Genomic DNA, 20,185 nt, shown 5'->3' with positions numbered 1-20,185 from the left:
TCTTAGCTATCACTGTTACTGCAAGGCCAGGACCCCCGGTGGGGGGCCTGGGTCTTTTAAACATTGTGATCTCAGCCCCAGCGCCCTTCACTTAGTAAGCAGACCTGCAATTTGTGAGTTTGCTGGGGAGCAATGGCCTCCCATCTCCACTGGCTGCTGGCGCCTGCCTGTGTTTCCCATCAAAGTGAGCCTCCGCCGGTATTCTGATCACATCCCCCGGTTAACACCATGTATTTCCATGTAAAGGGGAGCCAATTACACGCAGACAGCATCAAATATGAAAGCTCCCCGCGACGTTCTCATTGTTCAGGCAGCGTGTTCTGCTCACCGCTTCGGAGGACAGGGAGGTAATTGGCTCTGCTGTTTATCTCACTTCGGCTAACTGATATTAGATCCCCCTGCCCTGCACTGTGTAAACACCTCTCAGTGTTTCTCTGATCCCACTGTCTTCGGGCTCTTGCCTCTGACCACAACACACACACACACACACACACACACACACACACACAGCCCGCATTTGTACAGTGCGGTATTGTGAGGGCAGAATGGGTAGGATCTGATCCATTTGGAATTGGCGTCTCTTTACATATATTGTTAAGCCATCGAGGAAACACAAACCATATGCTAAAGTGTTTCCCTTTCTTAGACACTTATTCATTAATAAGTAGGTGTGCATTTAAAATGGTCATTATGTGCCAGAGACATACTGATGCTCTTCTCGTCTGTCTCTTTCTCTCCGTGTCCCCTGAGGTTGGTGTGGCCGGGGTGGCCTCGGATCCAGGAGGAAGCACGAGCTTAGGAGCAGGCGGGTCTGGGTTCAGATCTGCACTGAGCCCTGGTGGTGTCTCCTGGGACGAGCAGTTTCAGCCCCTAAACTCAGCCTCCTCGCTGGGAAATGGAGCCTGATATACTTCTCATAGTTGTTCTGAGGATTAAATGAAATAATATATCTTTAAAAAACATCTGTCGTGTCTCTCTCACGGTGTAGATTTTGAACCATGGACTAATTTTTGTCTGCCTTCCACATCCACCGAGTTTTCTGTTATACCCCAGAGCCAGGCTCAGTCCTCACTTTGTTCACTCCTGGGCGTCCTTGATTTTCATCTCGAAAGCTCCTCTAGGGAGCTTCCCCCGAAGTCCAGGACGAAACTAGACGGCCCTGCTGTTTGCTCCCAAGACGCCTGTGCTCGCCTTTCTGCAACACTTGTCTGCTCGAAATTACTCGTCCGACACGAATCTTCTGCTCTAGGGCTTACACAAGGGTGGGGACTCTGCTCTGTGCGCCAGGATGCATTTCCACTGTAACATGCACCAGCAAACGTCTCAGGGCAGTTCCAGTGTTAAAAAGAACGGAAAACTGGAACCAACCCCAAAGTCCATCGACAGGTGAATGGGTAAATGCTGACATAGTCATACGATGCAGTGCGATGCCGCAGGAAAGGGGACCAACTACTGGTGTGCCCAGCAACGCGGGGACACCTCAGAAACCTGCCGAGTGGGAGAAGCCAGAGGCAGAAGAGTCCATCCTGTAGGATTCCACCCACAGGTTTCTCCGTAACTCAAAGTGATGGGTACTCATCTTCAGAGTTTCTCGGAACTGGGAAACCTCTTGGTGTGGGTTGTTCTGCCTCCTGAACCCTAGAGAGGGATGCTTTGGCCTGAAGTCTCCGTGTATGTGAAAACAGAGACGATGTCTAGGGGCCTCGTGACGCGGTTGAGTCAGTAGCAACGGCACGCCGGTAAATCCACGCTTCCCACACAGCTGTGCCATCTCTGTGTTGAACCCGCTGGGCCTTTGTGGCATCTGCTTTTTTATTTTTTATTTAATTGAAGCCACTACTGTGCTCTGTTAAGAACCAGGCTCTGCAAAATGAAGCCGTGCACTGCGATGCCATTGCCTGCCCTCTAGGGATGAATTGTAACTCAATGTCAAGTTCATTATCAAAACAACCCCACCCGCCCTTTGCCTGAAGCCCTATTCTGTGTGGATAGGTAGAAAGAAAGCCTCCCTTTTCTTTGTTAGAGCAGAAAAGCAAGCCTTCAGAAAAAAGGCAATTTATGCTGGAAAGCCCCAACACACCCTTAAGGGAAACTGCATGAATTGCTGTCCTGTCTTTTACATCTGGAGACACCCTCATGCTCATCTGCCTTGGGTTTAAAACATCACCTGGGCCACTCTGTGATCAATCCTGTCTAACAACCTATTTGCCCAAAGTACAAAATTACAGAACAGCCTCTGTCATAATCCAGGGCGGACGGAAGGACATGCATGATACCACGAGTCTTCAGGATTGGACGGCTGAGCAGTAGGTCTGAAACACTGTCTAGGGCATCTGCTTCGTCTTTCGGAACAGATGGAATTGTTACAATAATTAACGAAGCTAAAAGGAAGTGTAGGAAGAGGTAACAGATATTAAGTGCCATAATACAAACGGGAGGGGGTGGAGAGAGACAGGGAGGAGGAGGAAGAAGAAAGGAGAATAAGAGGAAGGAGGGGAAGGGGAAGGAGGGAAGGAGGGGGAGAGAAGAAGGCAGAGAGCAAGAATGAGTTTCTGATTTTTCCTGCCTCAGGGCTGGCTGCTAGGGGTGCCTGACCTCTGACCCCCATCCCTGCCCCTTCACTAAGGCCCCTCCCGTGGATTAAATGCAGGTCCCTTAGAATGGCCATCGTCCACCACAGGCGCACAAGGGACAATGGGGTTTGGCTTCCTTTCAAGTGAATTTGCAGTAGGACCACGTTCAAACATCAAGAAAAAGGGCACTCTATTGCGTCAGGAACCAGGAGGTGGCTGATTTGATGCCATTTCTGTGCACGACGCGTGACCTCCAGCCCCGGAATGCTCCTGTGGCTTCTGAGGAGCTCCGGAGGCTTGGGCACGAAGCAGGACCCAGCCGTAGCAGTGCGGTCTGGGACTGGATCTGGGCGCGTGAGCGCGAAGCCGAGAGGTCTCCGACCAGCTCGTGTTAGCGGCTGGAGGGATCGATCGTGCAGGAGGAGAAAAACGGGTCTCTGGGGCCAGACCCTGACTCTCGGTGTCTCCATCACACAAGACTTTTTGTCTCTGAGCCTCGGTTTTCTTATCTGCAAAGTGAGGGTGAACACACCTTCCTCACAGCGTTGACGAAAGGCCTCAAGGCGATGTTTGTAAATTCCCAGGCGCACTGAACCCTCAGTAATCATCACAGAACGAGACACACTGACGGGAGGGGCAATATAGACTAAGGGGTCCAGATGGCGTGGGCATCACATTCCAGGCGGCTCCAGAAGAATGGGCCCCCCGATGCTTACCACCTCAGAGTATACGGTTGTTTGTATGGAGAGAGACAAAATACAAATAACTAATATGACAAGCAATAAGTAATAATACAAGAATAAACTGTGAACCTACTGTTGCCCACCCCTGTATGTGTATGAGTATACATGTATGTACATGTGTGTGTGCATATAGAGAAAGGGGGGTGGGATTTGGGAGGACATCTCTTTAACACCAGCTGCCGGGATGCTTGGAACCCTACCCCGCAGGGAGAAGGATGCTTCATCCCTCACTTCAAACCGGATGAGAGAGAAGCCTCCTCCATTCCAGCTTAAAATGTGGTCCCTGCGGCTGGGGAATGGGGGGCGGGGGCTGGGCTCCGACCCCCTCCTGGAAAACCAGGAACGACAGAGGCAGGCCGTGGAATGCTTCTGGGACAGGGCAGGGAGAGGGGCACTAGCATCTTCAGTGGCCTGTGGAGCCTGGGGACAGGCCGTGATACCCCAGGCAGGGCCATCAGCCTGGGACTCTCCCAGGAGAGACCTGGGAGACCCCTATGTTGGGAGTCTTGGTGGGACAGACTACTGGTAAACCAGACCCTGCTTGTCAGTGGGTACAGGACTGAAATAGATTGGAAGACTGTCCTGGGCAGCTTCCGGAGAACCGATGCGAGTGCCTCCAGGAGAAACAAGTGCATGTCGCGTGTAGCACGTGGCATCTATAGTTAGCCCTGCTGTATGACACACGGGGGTGTTGCTAAGAGAGTAAATCCTAACAGGTCTCCATGCAAGGACCATTATTGTTTCATTGTATTGCATCATATGGGATGACGGGTGGTAACTACACTTACTGCAGTCATCACTTCACAACACGCGTGGGTCAAACCACGGCGCTGCGTACCTTAAATGTGACATGCATGCCGTAACACGTCATTTATATCTCAGTGCAACTGGAAAATGCTTTAAGATAGGAATAAAACCAATGTTTAAGGAGGGCTGGTGACCTCACAGAGACGAGAGACATTGCTTGATGGTGCCAGTAGGAACCTGCCGGTGTCCCTTATTGTCCCTTCAGGCAAATAGTGAGGAAGCCGAGGGGAGGGGGACGTGCCCCACCCTCTGCCGGGCCCCTGTGGCTGGCGGCCTGCGTGAAGCCATCCTTAAGAGGCAGGCGAGGGAGCACACTCTTCTCCTTGAGGAAGGTCAAAGTGCCGCTTCATACATTATAATATCTGGCCTCAACGCCTCCCATTTCTGCATGGCAACTCTGCCTTGTGACTTAGACTGTGAGACCGGCTGCGGCCCAAGGAGAGGCCCTGGGTACCGCTCTTCTTAGCAGGGGCCAGCGGAGGGGTTCCCCCACTGAACATATTTGCCTGGAGCAGTGAGAGGCCAAGATAAATCCGTATTTTGACCGGATCCCAAGCTTCGTTCAATGAACAGGTTGCTTTTGTGGCTGTGAACACTGCAGGCAATAGGACGGAGGTGTCGTGTGGTTTTTGGCAGTGGGCTGGAGAGGACTGAGGGTCCAGTGGAATGTTTGTCAGTTCCTGACTTCAGGGACTTCTGGGCTGAGGGGAGTGTCCTTGAAACACCCCCTGGACTTTGACCTTGGGGAACGAGGACAAGCCAGAAGTGAATGGACTTCGGGACGCAGTCAGGATTTTTCTTTTCCTCCCCACGGCCCCTTAAAGTAGGTGGTTGTTCTTCCTTTTGCTCTTCTTTTGGGAGCAGGGCATCTATTTCCCCTCCTTCCACCCAGCCCCAGGCAGAGTCAGGCTTGCTTTGTTAAGCAATGCATAATGGTTAAAAATGGGGACCTTGCAGGTGGACCCAGCTTGGATTTGAAGCCAGATGGTCCACAACCAGCTGTGGGACTCCAATCAAGTTATTCGACCTCTCTCAGCCTCAGTTTTCCCACCTGCAAAATGGGGTTAATAGTGCCCACCTCCTCGCATTGTAGAGTGAATGGTTTTGGATCGTTTCCATAAGGGAACACGGCACATACTAAGGACTCAACCAATAATACCAGTTATTGTATTATCATCATGGGCTATTTATATATGTATAATGTGCCACCTACTTAATTTTAAAGCATCCACCTCTTTTTTAACCTCATGGGGGATACAAAAGCATCCTTCATTTTGCTGATCCCAGAATGACTTTGAGAGAGTGACAACGATTCACGAGGAAATAAATATTTTAGCAAAAAAAAAAAAAAATGTTGGCATCACACACGACAGAACATGGGGGATGCACCTAAAACACCAAAAGATGGAAAAGCATTAACCATAAATCAACCTCAGTTATTGTTCTGAGTCCTGCCTTCCTAGGTATCATCTTGATTTCTTCATTTGCAGGTGAGAAAACTCAGCATTAGAAAAGTAGAGCAGGAAGGCTGTGAAGCAGCAGCCGGACCCTGGAGTGACCCACAGCCCAGGTGCTAAGTCAGCCCTGATGTGAGTTTGTCTGGTCAGCCCAGAAAACTCAAGACTTATCTTTTACTGAGACAGTTTAAATCCCAAGCCCTGGAGCTGCAGGAAAAGGGATACTTGCTGGTTTAGGGCAAACAGGGGAAAGGCAGGTGGGGGGACGCTTTTTGGGGTTACAGAGTCGTCCAGGCTGCCTACCCTGGTTCCCAGGTGTCACGCAGCATCTCCCCCCCCCCCCCCCAGCACTTTTCCTTTCCCTCGGAGGATGCCGGATTCACATCCTCTCAAATCCCTTGCTACCTGTCTGTAAGCATCGCTTCCTGCATTTTGAATGACCTCTTTTAAAAGGTCTGGAAATACCAGAGAAGCAGTTTGATTAGCAGAGGATAAGATCAGCTAGTGTGCAATAGCAACACAGGCGACAGTCATGTGCTAATTGCCTTTTGGGCATTTTCTTCAAGGGCTCTTGGAAATGCAACATTTTCATCATGTTACCCTTTTGGCTGCCTTCCCCTGAATGCATAAAAATGATCAGCGTGTGAGTTATCATCTCTGGAAATGTCAGCATTTAAATGTTGTAATCTTGATATTTGGGTGCCAATGGCTTCCCTCCCTAAGTGGAAATAGGAAGAGATAACATTTAATGAGCACTTGCTATGTGCCAGGGGCTCTTCCTGGCATTATGTCAATGATCCTCCCAGCAGTCCTTCAAAACTAGAACTTGTTAATTCCCTGTGGGAGACAAGGAAACTGAGGCACAGAGAGTAACTTGCTCAAGGTCACATTCATAGTAGGTTTGGGGGTGGTTTCCATTTTTGGGGAGTGCCCATCATGTGCTGGGAATATACCTGGGATTCAAACATGTGTGGCTCTTGTCCGAATGGAATCTATAGTTAACTGAGGGATGTGCCGTTGCCCCACTGTGTGTGCAGAGCTGTCCTTGGCCCTGAGAATAACCACCAGAGAACACTGAACTGCCTAGTGCCAGGCACTGTGCTAGGCTCTGGGGGCAGAATCATGAGCGAGTCACCCTCAGGGAGCCCCATGTCTAGTGGTGGGATCAGACAAAGAAATAGGCAGCTATGATGCAGGGATTATTATTATTATTTTTTTAAGAAAATAAAACGTACAGTGGGTCAGAGCCTGGACTCACACTAGATCCATTTAACTAGCTATTTGTCCAAATTACTGAACCCAATTAAGCTGTTTACGATTATCAACATCTCAGCCAGAAACTCATACCTCATTAGCAGGGCCTGTCTTCCTCTCGGTTTTATCTAGCAGGTCTTGGCAGCCTGCTGACCCAGGATCAAAATGGGCCTTTCTCAGAAATGTGACTTTGATTAGAAATGGCTTATAAATCTTCATTGAAATGAGCATAATTGAGAAAGATGAGTCTGAGGCTCATACAGAGTTTCCCCCACCCCCGCCCCATCCTTCCCTGTGTTTCTCTTCTAGAAAAGCTCTCACTAGCATATTTTACCAAGAGCTTAAGAAGATCCAAATGTCCTTGTCCGAGGTCACGGGCACAGTCACATCCCTGTTTGCATCGCTTACAGCTAAAGCTGTTAAGTTTCCTTTTTCTGCCGGCTCTTTGAAGTCACTCCCACAGACTTGTCTACTGCTCCTTCTGACAGCAGGCAACCAGGCTGATCCTGAGTCCAAGCTGCGGCCCAGGATGGCTGTGAGGGCACCCAGCACAAAACCACAAATTGACTGAAAGCATTATGAGATTTTTTGGTAATTACAAGTCGCAATGCATTTAAGGTGTAGCCCAAGACAACTCTTCGTCTTCCAGTGTGGTGCAGAGACGCCAAAAGTTTGGACAGCCCCGGAGGGGCTCTGGCTGGTTAGTCGAGCCTGGATTCAAGTCCTTTCTCCATCAGCTTCTTATCTGGGTTTCTCTGGGCACCTTAAAAAACCCCTCCCAAGACTTGGCTTCTTCATCTCTGTTGGTAGGGGTAATGATAGCACCTGCCCCACAGGATCAAGGAGGTGGCTCTGATAATATACGTAAAACCTGAGGAGCAATAGATGCTTGGTTAAGTGGTAGCTGTTATTGGGCGTCTAGAGTCACTGGGCAAGGCAGGAGCCTCACAGCCTCCCAGGTGCCAGGTTAGATTCCCTGGCTCTGCAGATGAACGTGAAGAAACCAGAGAAGTTAAGTGACTTGTCCGAAGCCTTACAGATGGGTAGTGGGAGAGGTGGGGTTAGGCAGACAAGGGATGTGCCTGGCCTACTGTTTGGAGCTCTGGAAACTTCTTGTTATGGAAAAGGAGAGATAGAGACAGAAAGAGGGGGAGATAGACAGACAGACAGACAGACAGAGAGAATGAGGACATTCTAGGAGGAAGCAGGTGAAGGGCATAGCATATTCAAACACCAGTTTGGCTTCTGAGTAGACCAAGTAATGAGAGACCAGGCTTGAAAGTCGGCAGAGACCCGATCATGCAGGGCCTTTTGAACCTTGTGAAAGGCATTAATGTTCATTTTGAGGGCAGCGGAGGGTCATTTAACTGTTTTAACCGGAGCAATGGCAGTATCATACTTGCACTGAGAAGGAATGGGTTGGAACAAGGTCAGGTTGAAGGCGAGGTGGGCATTTTGGGGGCAGGTGGAATAGTCCAGGCTAGAGATGACGGGGCCTTGGCGAAGGAGGCGGTGCCCACAGAACAGCTACTCTGGGGCAGCTGATTGGACATAGGGGTGATGGAGAAGGCAAGGTCAGGAGGGAGTTTAGGTTTCTGCCTAAACATTTGGTCCCACGATAGCATTATTTATTTATATGGGGAATGTTTCACCCTCAGATAAGCACTCGACCAGGGGAAGGTATTGGGGACTTTGGCGGTCCCCGGCTGCTGTGGTTCTCCTCCAGGGGGGATTCTACCCCCCAGGGAACATTTGGCAACATCTGGACACATTTTTAGTTGTCACAGCTGGAGATGCTACTGGCATCTCCTGGGTGGAGGCCAGGGATGCTGTTCAACACCCTGCAATGCACGGCACAGGCTCTCGGCCCCAAATGTCAACAGCGCCAAGGCTGAGAGACCCTCTGCTGAAACGTAAAGCTCTGAAAGAAGTGACACGTCGGACCTTCCTGGTTATTGACAGCTTTAGTGGGAATTCACGGAGCAAAGTCCTCCCTAATTTGACAACCCCACGGAATAGAACAGCTTAGAGAGAAGAGAAGGAGGATTAAAAGACTGAGCTGGAGCCCGTGGGGGAGCCTCTTGTCAGTCAGGGAACCAAGGAAGAACTTGCTTCTTGCGGGAGAATGGTAATAAGCCCCCCTCCCTGATGTATTAGAAAATGCGTTTCGGCTTCAGTGTAGTGTGTTGTTGATAGGAGACAAGCCTACATCCAGCCAATGTTGAAGATTCAGGTTAAGATGACTTTACCGTACATTTCTTCCCATGGTAGAACTTATATAACATATATTTTCTAACACACACACACATACACACACACACACACACAGTAATAGAACTTATATAACTCCTGTATATTTGCCTTTCTTTGTGCTACTTCCTATTTGTCATCTCGCTTCGTGGTTATTTATGCATTTTCTCCAATGGAATTGTGGATTCCATCTCGCTTCTCCCTTGGGAGAAGACCCCGGGTCTGGTTCATCTTCGTGCCCCCCGACATCTGTCATGCTAGAGACATCCTTGGCCTTGAGAATAACCACTAGAGAATGTTGAACTTCTACCTAGTGCCAGCCACCGTGGTGGGCTCTGGAGGCAGACTCATGAACGAGGCATGAGGGTCCTCTTCCTCAGAGATCCCCGTGTCCAGTTAGTGATGGGATCAGACAAGAACAAGGCCATTAAGATGCAGGGTAATTATAGACCTCAGAAGGTGACCCTGACTGTATACCATGCTGCAACGGGCATTCTTTTCTGTTCTGTTACCTCTACCACTGAGCTACCGTCCACCAGGGACCCCTTGAACCCCCTGACAACCCCGAACCCATCCTAGAGACCATAGTAGCTATATAATCTTCCCACTTTGTGAAATTCAGGAACCGCGCCCTCCCCCCAGGCACTTCCAGGCTTGCAGATCACAAGACGTGGCTAATTTTCAAGTTATTAAATAAAACTACTGATTGCATAAATTCCAATTTAGGCAGGCATACATTCGATCAAAATTGAGCCCTGCGAGAAATTTGCTCAGCAGAGTTTCAAAAAAAAAAAAACCCCACAGGAATTTAGAAGGAAAAAATGCCACCATCTCCTGATAGAAGGTATCCCATTACTAGCGATGATGGTTTTGAATTTAGCTGTCAGAAAGATCTCCGGGAAAAATATGTTGGCTTATTCGGTGCAAGAAGGGTTTAATTGGCTCCCGTCAGATTTTATGGAAGTGCTACTTGCCGCTGAACCCCACGTGCATCCGGCAGCTTCTGAATTTACAGTAACAGCTGACGGCTGAGCCTTTGCAATCTGTGGAAATGCGGAGAGGGGTCAAGAACAGGTCTCTTCCTATAAGTCGTGCAGAAGCCCGTGTCACCAGCATTTCTTCAAGCCCCGCCCCCCGCCCCAAGCAGTGGAAACAGTTGGAGGTTGGAGGAGTACAGATGGTACACATTCCATGGTCTCAGCTCTTTCTTCATGTTACTTTCTGTAAATATGCTCATATATTTCTCAGACTTTCCAGAGGTTTCTGTGTGGTTGCCTTTGCTCACATCAGTATCTCCAACACCCGAAATCACGCTCGACACATTCTTGGAGCTCGGTCAACACGGTGGAGCAAAAGTAGGTTTATAGTTGTGAGTAGTGAAGGAGTTTATTCCTGTATTATTATTTATTACTTATTGTATTATTTTCCACGTGAATAACTGTAAACCTACTTTTTGCTCCACCCTGTGTTCGTTGAATGAATAAATGTTCCCACCCGGGGGCCTCGATATTCTTCCCATGACCCCCACAGACCTCTCATGGGTATGGTGCTGTGTTTTAAATTGCCGCTATGTGGATAAGTGCTCTCGAGATTCCTAAAAAGTTGTTTGTAGGGTGGGGGATGGCTCTTTTTTTTACAGGTTACTTTCTGTCCCTGTGGTGCTCGGGACCCCCAGTGTCTGGATTTTGGTGAAATCATTTGTGCCAGTCACTGCTGATGAGTCAGTCCGATACTCATCCTCCATACTTTCATTTCTCCCCTTTGTCACTGCTTTCCACAGTCACATCGGATACTTTCCCGGCCATTCTTACAGTTAGGGAAGGCAGGTGACACTATTCTGGTGTTTGAGACATAGTAGAAAATATGCTGCAGAGGTTTCTCAAAAGCCTTTGTTTGCTTCATAAAAGGAACAAACACAGCTTTTACTCTTCACTTTTTCCTCTTTCTGCTGGAATGAAGTTGTGATGGCTGGAGATGGGGCAGGCATTCTGTGATCATGAGGGAAAAGGACCTGCCAATCCTGGTCTTAGCGAGCTCCTGAGCCAATGCCAATGTCAGTCTCCAGACTTCTTATATGAGAAAAAGAAGTTTATTTTGTTTATGTCACTGCTTTTCCACTTTTCTCTTGTAGCCAAAAATGATTCTAACCGATATAAAGGGTATTCCTTTTTTTCTTACTTCCTCTGCTTCTCCATGGGATTCAAACATGAGTAATGGAACTGGGCTGAGAATTAAATCCAGAGGACTCAAATCATGCTCAGGAGCGGTCCCTTTTCAACAACGAAGGTTTTTAACTGGGTCAAGCATTTCTGCCATTGAGATGAACCCTCTCCTGCAAGGTACCTCATCCTTCCTGCAAATGGACTCTCCTACTAGTTCTAGAAAGTATCCCTAGACCTCTGCCTTCCCTTCAACCTTTAAACTGGGACACGGTCTCTGTGATGATGGACCCCACTCTTACGTGACTTTACAGTTCATACCAGCTTCTGGCAGACTTCCTATCAGGGCATGACCGTGTCTTCAAGATGGAAATGATGGCACTGCCATCCAATCAGAGATGAGAAAGGAGCAAAGGTAATAGTAATAACCACTATGAGTACTTACTGTGGGTTAACAGTGAGCCAAGGATCACACTCAGTATTTCCCATGCATTATTTTATTTCATCCTTCCAAAATATCTAAGTAGTCGATTCTACTATTGTTCAGCCCATTTCACAGAACCTCCTGTTACAGAGTGTCAAAGAGGGTCTTCGAACCCAACTTTGTCTGAGTTCAAAGGCAGAGCTCCTACTCAGTCACTAACCTTACATCACACCAACTGGACTGCTGTGCCTCTTCTTCCATCCCCCTCCCCAACTCTCACTTGCCCCCACTCTTACTAGTGGCCTCTTTGCAGACAAAGAGTTTGCTGCCTTCTGTCCAGTGCAAGGAAAGTGCCCATCGCTCTTCCTGTCTCGGGAGGTAATGAACACGAGCCTGTCTGTGTCCTGATTTATCATAGTGGAGAACCCTGACTGTCGAATGGACCTGCAGTTAGACACAGCAAGATTTGCCTAGGCAAGCATTGCCCGGGCAGAGCATCAGGGCTAATGAATAAAACAAAACCTCAAATTGACTCCCGCACGGGTGTCCCACGGTAACAATGGAGCCAGAAAAACTCCCGGAAGAGAGAAAAGGACTTGTGGCTATTGTCCCGGCCTGAGTCACAGAGGGCAACAAAAGTGAAGGTGTGTCTGGCTAGCATTCTTCAGAATTGAATTTCATGTGGTTGTTAGATTTTTTTTTTTAGGGTAATCAGTGATTCAGTGCAGGGGGCATGGTCTCAGTGATTGGAGGCCAGAGAGTCTACCCAGCACTGTTTACCGCTTCAGGCCACAGGTTCTCCTGTCTGGAAAGGGAGGGAAATCACTTCACGTTTGCCGTGCAAAGGCATTGTACTGGCAGTGGAAGTTTCTTATAGGGGAAATCTTTCTAAAACCACAAGCGTTCTTTTCTGATGCTCGGCAGCCCACCTGGGTGTACGGTGGGCTGGACTTCTGACACTTTCTCTGAGCATCACTGTTTCGACCACAGGGCTGGGGGCCAGATGGGCTCAGGCCAAGGCCTCCTTCATACCTAGAAATCTGCCTGATTCATTCCCATCTCCCCCAACCTGCCAACTCACCTCTTAGCAGAGAACCAAGCCCTGGGGGCTCTTTAAGCCTCAATCTACCCAGGTGCAAAAGGGGGTTAATAATACATCTCTATCATGGGGTCGATGAGAAGCTCAAATAAAACATCGTAATATTTGCTCGGTCCCAGGCTCTGTCCTGAGAGTTCGACCCATATGGACCCATCAGATCCCCGCAACAGCCTGTGAGAGGAGGAGGATTTTCAGCTCATTTCACCCATTCCGAGATGCGCACTTTCTTTCCACATTTTCACATCTCTAAACCTGGGGCATGTTTTTAGCATATATAAATTTAGTGGCACAAAGTCATTGTGAGGTACCCTGAAATGGAAGATGGTACTGGGTTAGATAAATGATGGCGTGCCAATTTCACACATGAGGAAACTGAGGCATCGAGAGGAACTGATTTCTTCAGGGCCGCGCAGTCCAGTTAGAAGGCAGAGCTGGGGTTGGAACCCACACGGAGCGCTGAGGGGGCGGGGCTTTCAAACACTGCGCCGGGATCTGGGCAGAGCGTGCAGCAGGGTTCCTGGCTGTCTTAGGGTCTGCCCCACATCAGAGGGGCTGCTTTTCCGTCTGGATTTTTAGTGACAGTGAGGCAGAAACCTCGGGCACCAAGAGACGCAAGAGACAGAGCTCGTATAAAGGATTCTGCACTTTTGTACAGTTTTTGCAAAACCTCATTTCTGCATTTCCATTCTAGAATACGGATCGGATACTCTTTCTCTCTCTCTTTCTTTTTTTTACTTTTCCAAGGGAGAAAATGTGGGTTCATGGTATCTACAAGTGCCTGGTGCCCCGCCTCCTCGCGCCGATGGGTCAGACTTCTTTTTTGCTTCCTTGGGAAATGGGGGGAGAGAGGACCGTGTAACAGGCTAGGGAGCCGGAGCCGCACAGAAGGTTTCATCAGGGGAAGACATTCAAGCAGAGTATTTGCATAAATTATTCATATTCCTGCCATTAAAAAAAAAAACTACATAAAGACATTATCCCAGGCAGGGTGCTGCTGTAACATTAGTTAGGATATCGCAACTTCCATCTCTGGAAAAAGGAAGTAACTAGCTTCGGAGGGCTTCCGGTCCCATTTGGGCACTTTTCCCAAGTGTCACTTGCCGTGCTAACGCCTGGTGGACTTACAGTGAGTGACATTATCATGCAGCCCACTGTGGCCTCAGTCTCCTCCCCTGAGAGGCCAGATCTTTCCCCAGAACAGTTCTCATTGGACAGCTCCTTGGCTGCCTGGCACTTGTTATTCTCTTTTTATATCCCCCCCCCCCACCAAGCAAACAAACATAAAAGCCATTTGAAACCAGTGATTGTGCCTCACCCCTTCTTTTTGTATTCCTGGTGGTGTGTGGTATCTATCACCGGCATGATTAGCATGAAGAGGAGGCAGGGAGGGCTCCAATTCTGGAGCCAGACAGAGTGGGGTTCAAATCCCTGCCCTGTTGCTTGCTGGCAGGGTGTCCTTGGGTAAGGGACCTGTCCTCCCTGAACCTCGATGTTGCTGTTTCTCTTGTGAGGAGGTGACAGTTCACACCGTGAAGTACTGTCCTGCAGTATCACAGGTGAGGACTTTTGCTCAGAACCTGGTCTGTGGCGAATACTCAATACCCGCCAACAGCATCACTGTCCCTATCAGCACTGTGTCTGTGGTTGGTTTGATTCGCACCAGAAGTCAGTCCTAATCTCCATGTTCTTTCTCGTGGCCTGTCAGTTTCTAGGTAGCCTGGTTTCGGTTCATCGGTGCTTTACAACAGCTCAAAGAGTTGAAATTTCTAAAGGCACAGTCCTTCAGATGGGCACCAGGGCCCCCTGGAGGACCTTTGTTATTTCCCTAGAAAGTGGTGCAGGGCAGCGGGGTTTCAATGCGCCTTCAGCGTCTGAGGTCTTAGTTTGTCCAACAGCTCCCTAGGTCCTTCTCCCCTCTAGTGACCTCCCTGAGTCCCACCTACCCTCGTCCCAAGAAACAGATATCATTCCAACCTCCGAATCTTCCTCTACTTTCTTCTTCTCAAGATGGAAAGCTCTATGGCGTTTACTTGAATACATGGCCTCTTCCGTCCTCAGATTCTCTCTCTCATGTACACACACACACACACACACACACACGCACGCACGCACACGAGACTGAGTTAGCTGTCCTTCTCTGAGTTCCCACAACACCCAATGATACGTCCCCAGCACACCATTAATCAACCTGCATTTAATTATTTGCTCATTACCTCTTTTACTCCCCATCCCAAACCTACTCATGATAGATTATGAAATCCTGAAAGGCAAGAACACACTTGGTGGGAGAACACTGAGTGAGGGTTCAATCAACGTTTACTGAATGAGTGAAAACACAACATAAGTAACGTCTAGTGGGGGTGTCCAAGCAGTGGCCCTCGGGCTGCATGCAGCTCAGGATCACTGTGAGTCTGGCCCGACTCAAAACCGTAAATTTACTTAAAACATTATGAGATTTTTTGGTGGTTACATATCTCAGTGTATTTAATGTTGGCCCAGAGATGCTAACAGGATGGACACCCTTGCGTGCTTATGACATGTCAGGAGCTGTTCCAGGGGCTTTGGGCGTGTCACTGTGTGCTCACGGCAACCCCACAGGGAGGCGCTCGGCTCTCCCCGTTTTAGAGATGGCAGTTGTGAAGCAGAGGAGTGCCACCGCTCGCCCAAGGCCTCCGGGCCACTGAGAAGCACATGCAGGGCTCAGACCTGGGTTGTCTGAGCCCAGTGCCCCTGCTCTCACACTCACCTCTGCTTCTGAGGTGGCCACCTTGCTCCTTGTCCTTTCCCTCGTCCCCCTCCCGCCACCGCTGTGCAGAGAAAGTTCAGGCCCAGAGGGGGCTACTCAGGATGAAACTCGCTTCTGTGTGGCATTTGGAGATGAAAGGAGACACACAAAGACGGCATCTTGCCGAGTGAGCTCACCATGAGCAGCGCATGGAAGTGTGTTAACCCTTAGAGACTAGAAGCTCGGGAACACTCTGGACTCCATGTGGGCGTGGCTGAATTTTAGGCTCTCTTTTGTGCCCTGACTTCTGCCCAGGTGCCCCTTCCCGAACCTCTGTGGGCCAGTGTGGCCTTTGGGCCTCTTCCCTTCTGTTCACCCACCTTGGCTGGTCAGTGGTGACGTCAGGGTTTGTGGTTGCAACGCCAGACACACTTAACACAGACAAAACTGGCCTACCCAGTTACGATCGTTTAAAAACAGCAGCACTTGGCCCTGGCCGGTGTTGCTCTGTTGGAGCATCACCCCGAACACCAAAACGCCCGGGGTTCACTTCCCAGTCGGGGCGCATACATAGTTTGTGGGTTCAATCCCTGGTTGGGGCACAAATGGGGGCAACCAATCAATGTTTCTCTCTCTCCCCTCCTCCCTCCCCCATTCTTCCCTCTCTTCCTCTTTCTCTAGAATCAATAAATATTTTTTCAAGTGCTAAAAATAGAAACACTTGACTCCAGTCATGAAATCCACAGCAGTATTTCATGTCACTTACACGCATTATCGAGTGTTCATATCGCGCCAAACAATCTCTGTGTCTTTCCTCACTCAGCCCTCACACTGATGCTGTACCCCAGCAAACACGGACCTAAAGGCTCACAGGTGCTCAGCAACCTGTCCAGTGTCAGTCACTGCTCAGCGGCAAAGTCAGGCTTCGACACCTGAAGTCTGGCACACCGCATTCCCTCCGTAAGGGGGAGGATGTGCCCGTACCTTGAGCCCAGTGGATCTCGGAAAATAGCTTCCACAACAGCAAACCTGCAATTCATCTTAATTTTTTTCGGTTGTTCTGTGGTGTCACTGGCGATTTACCCCATCATTTTGGAATTACTGGCTGAAAGGATGGTCTAGCTCACTATTCTGGCTGCAGTTTCCATTCTTTACGGGAAACCAGCCATTGGCGGCACCAGGCACCCGTCTTGACACTTTAATTACCCCACGGCTCTCCTCTCTTGCCCTGTCCCCTGTTGGTCTGGAGGCTCCTCCCTGTCTCACTGGGTCTTGAAAAACAGGTTTGCTTTGGGCAGAGGGAAAGAGACTTACCTGTGATGGAAGTTCTGAGGTATAAAAGGGACAGAGGGCCCCTGAGTTGCGCAAATTCTGTGTCTTCTTGGTGGCTAGTGCCTTGGTCATCTTGGAAATCCTTCAGGCTTAGCCTGTGCCCACAAGGGGAGAGTTTTTCCAGATTCTTCTACCTCAGTAGCCACTGGTGTGAGAAGTTCCAGCAATGTCACCCCGACTCCCAAGTGCCGAGTACAGATTCCAGACAGGTTTCTGACCCAGAAGTGATGGAAAACAAGACATCTAAGTTTCCCACCAACGGGGTGAGACAGTCCAGATGGACTGGATAAGGGAAGCCTGAAATTATTCACTTTTTAGAAAGTTACAGACTTCCATGAGCTGTCTCTCTCTTTGAAAAGAGGTATCTTTCTCTCTTATAAACAAAAATAAAATATGAGCTAAAAAAAATAAAACTCCACTGATAAAATCCGAGGGGGGCCCAATAGAGGGGCCCCCAGAGCCCGTTTTAACGTGGCTCCAGTTTGTAGATCAGGTCCTCCCTACGAGGAGAGAAAACGGCTGTGAACTGCGAGACTGGGGCGGACTCGGTTGCTTGGCAACGAGACGCAGTAGAGGGCTTTCTCATTGGCTGGGGTTAGTGGGGGCGGGGCTATGAACTCTCGCTAGGATGCTGGCTGGGAGCAAGTGGCTGGTTGGTTAGGGGAGCCACATTCTCCAAACTATGGTTTCTGCTCTTAGGCCTGAGGACTTCGACCCATTCTGTCTGTCTAACTAAAAGTGACGGGTTCCTTTCCAACTCTGTTCTGCTCTGCCACGAACTCACTGCCTTAACCTGAGGTGCCCATTTCTCTTTTTTCCACTGATGAACTCCTACCCACCCCTCAAAGCCTACACACGCACACGTGTGCGTAAGACATTTACTGAGCGTTTAGAATGTGCTAGCCACTGCTCGGTTTTACCAGTATTAATTCCATCCTCATAAAACGTCTTTAAGGAAGGTATTTCATGACTCTACTTTACAGACCAGGAAACTGAGGCCCGGAGAGAGTGAATCACATACTTAAAGGTCACACACATAGTGCCTGAGCTGGGATTCAAAGCCAGACCTGTTTGATTTCTAAAACCCCAAGCTCTTAACCACCTGGATGCATGACTCTGAACAAGATGACTAATTTCTCAGAGCCTCGGCTTCCATAGCTTTAAAATGGGGAAAACAGCTTTACCCCAGGCCATTGAGGATTCAGACAGACCACATGTGTACAGGCGGAATACACGAGGAGTCCTAATTAAGTGGCGACTATCATGATCTCCTGACAGCCCAGCCCCAGGAAGAATTAGTCATTTTTACAGTGCGGTGTTTATTTCACAGCGGATATTAGTACACATATTTATTGATCACTCGCTCTGTGCCTGGTGCTTGCCGAAGCACTTTACACACATTAATGAATTTAATCCTTCCAATAACCCTGTGGGGGTAGATTGCCAGCTTGAGGAAGATTTATTACACGTGCTCTGATTTGCATGCTTTATCCTTGGTGTTATTTTATGCCGGATCAATCTGATTCCTGTTTTATCTCTAAACCTTGAACTGCTGAGGGTTATGATGTCATCATGGCCGCACAGTAAGCTCACCTTCTCTTTAGAAGGCCCCCAGGGCAAGATGACCCTCTGCAGAATACAAAATGCCTACCCACACAGCTCCAGACGCTGAGGCTTGGAAGTCACTATTTTCTTGCCTTTGTCTGAAGAGTCAACCTTTCCTTTCACAGGAAGTTTTGCTCCTTCCTGCTTCCTTTGTGGGCAGCATTAGCAATCAGCAAGTGCTTTTAGAGGGATGCAGATGCACATTGAATTGTGTTCAGAAGATGGGGTTGGGGGAAGAAGGGATAAGAGAACAAGACAGAAGGGGACATGTTTACCCCTGAGCAGACCAGAGAACTGCATTTACAAGGCTCTGAGGGACGGGCTTGGGGGAGAAGGACTCTACCAGTTGTAGGTGAGCCGGAAGCACAGGCAGAGGGAGCTCTGGAGTCAGACAGACTTGGCCACTGAGCAGCCTCAGCGGTCATCCCCGAGGACTGTCATGAAAACCAAATGGATAATCCATGAGAAGCACAATAACTAGCAAAAGGGAAGTGCTCAATATATGTTGACTCATTTCTTTTATGCCCACCTGTCAGAGACACGCAAGAACTGGAAGTAGAAAGAGCTCTGGGATCAAGAAGACCTGCATACGAATCCTGCATCTACCATTTCCCAGTAATGAGACCTCGGTTGAGTCACTTCACCTCTCCGAGCCTCAATTTCATCATGTGCATAAACAGTGATGGTAATGCCCACCTTATGCAGTTGGGGGGAGGACTGGTGAGATGATGAATGTGCAGAGCACAGTACCCAGATTTAAAGTATCCCTACCCTCTCCTGTGAATTTTCTGCGACATCATAGCGTACCGTGGTGCACAGTTTGGGGACCATGGAGCTATAAGGATATTTTCTGTCTTTGAGCTGAGCAGCCTGGACAAACCCGCAGGAGCAGGCAGAAAGCAAAGACTAATGGGAGCATGTGGATGGATTTCTCAGCCCCTCACCCCTTGGGGAGGGCAATTCCGGAGCACGTTCTGTGGCCCTACTCCGGGACCTACTCCGAGGCAATGCTGTTGCCTGCTCGTCAGTGGCGCAGCACTGGCTTCTTCCCACTGCATCCCCACGTCCCTTCTGGTACTGCCTGGATGGCATCCCAAATAAACCACTTAAATCCAGAATCTGGTTCCTTGTTCCTGCTTCTGGGGAGCCCACGCTAGGTCAGTGTCGACTGCAGTAACTGGGAGGTCAGATGGGAGGCAGGCTGTAAGGTTTCCCCTTCCATCACCTGCTTACGTGACCTTGCTGCCTCCCTTCCTTGACTGCCTGGCCCATCACTGCCACCTTCCCATCGCTGTCTCCGATATCTGAAGGAGTTTCTCAGTATTCTCCGCATCCTGCAAACCTTGAAAGGGCAACGTGTTTTCAGACATGCAAACACTCCCCCAGTGGTGAAATATTTGACAACTGAGATGGGAAGCGATTGTTTCATTCTTAATTCCCAGTTGGTTTATGCAAAATATAGGCTGAAAGACAGGAAGTGACAGGCATTCTGTCCTCTCAGTTTGCCAAAAGGAAAGGCATCCTAACGCATTAGAAATATATGTACCAGGGAGAAGAAAATTTTTGGAATGTGTCGGACACCAGCTGGGGTAGCTAAGTGAAATCTCAAAATCTGCTCAACACACGAGTTTTTAGTCAATAATACATATGTTTGGCATTAAAAACCTATTGGAAAAGTCATTATTTTTAAAAATATCTTTAAAAATACTTTTCTGTGTTGCATCTAGCACCCAGAGAATGCCTTCTGGGTATTTTTT

At 49.0% G+C, this 20,185-nt stretch overlaps 1 protein-coding gene across 1 annotated transcript in view; it reads right to left on the bottom strand.

The window, feature by feature from the left end:
* The window catches only part of CCDC60 (coiled-coil domain containing 60), a 122,243-nt gene extending 105,348 nt beyond the window's left edge, over positions 1–16,895 (bottom strand). Inside the window, exon 1 of the mRNA XM_053669617.1 lies at positions 16,806–16,895. Coding sequence (XP_053525592.1) covers positions 16,806–16,895 — 90 coding nt within the window. The remainder of the gene's footprint in view (positions 1–16,805) is intronic.
* Positions 16,896–20,185: the final 3,290 nt, after the last annotated feature.

This window comes from Artibeus jamaicensis, unplaced genomic scaffold (genome assembly GCF_021234435.1).
Source record: "Artibeus jamaicensis isolate MK-2021 breed Jamaican fruit bat unplaced genomic scaffold, CSHL_Jam_final contig_525, whole genome shotgun sequence".
In the NCBI taxonomy this organism is placed as follows: Eukaryota; Metazoa; Chordata; class Mammalia; order Chiroptera; family Phyllostomidae; genus Artibeus; species Artibeus jamaicensis.
This window is presented reverse-complemented; position numbering and strand designations above follow the sequence as displayed.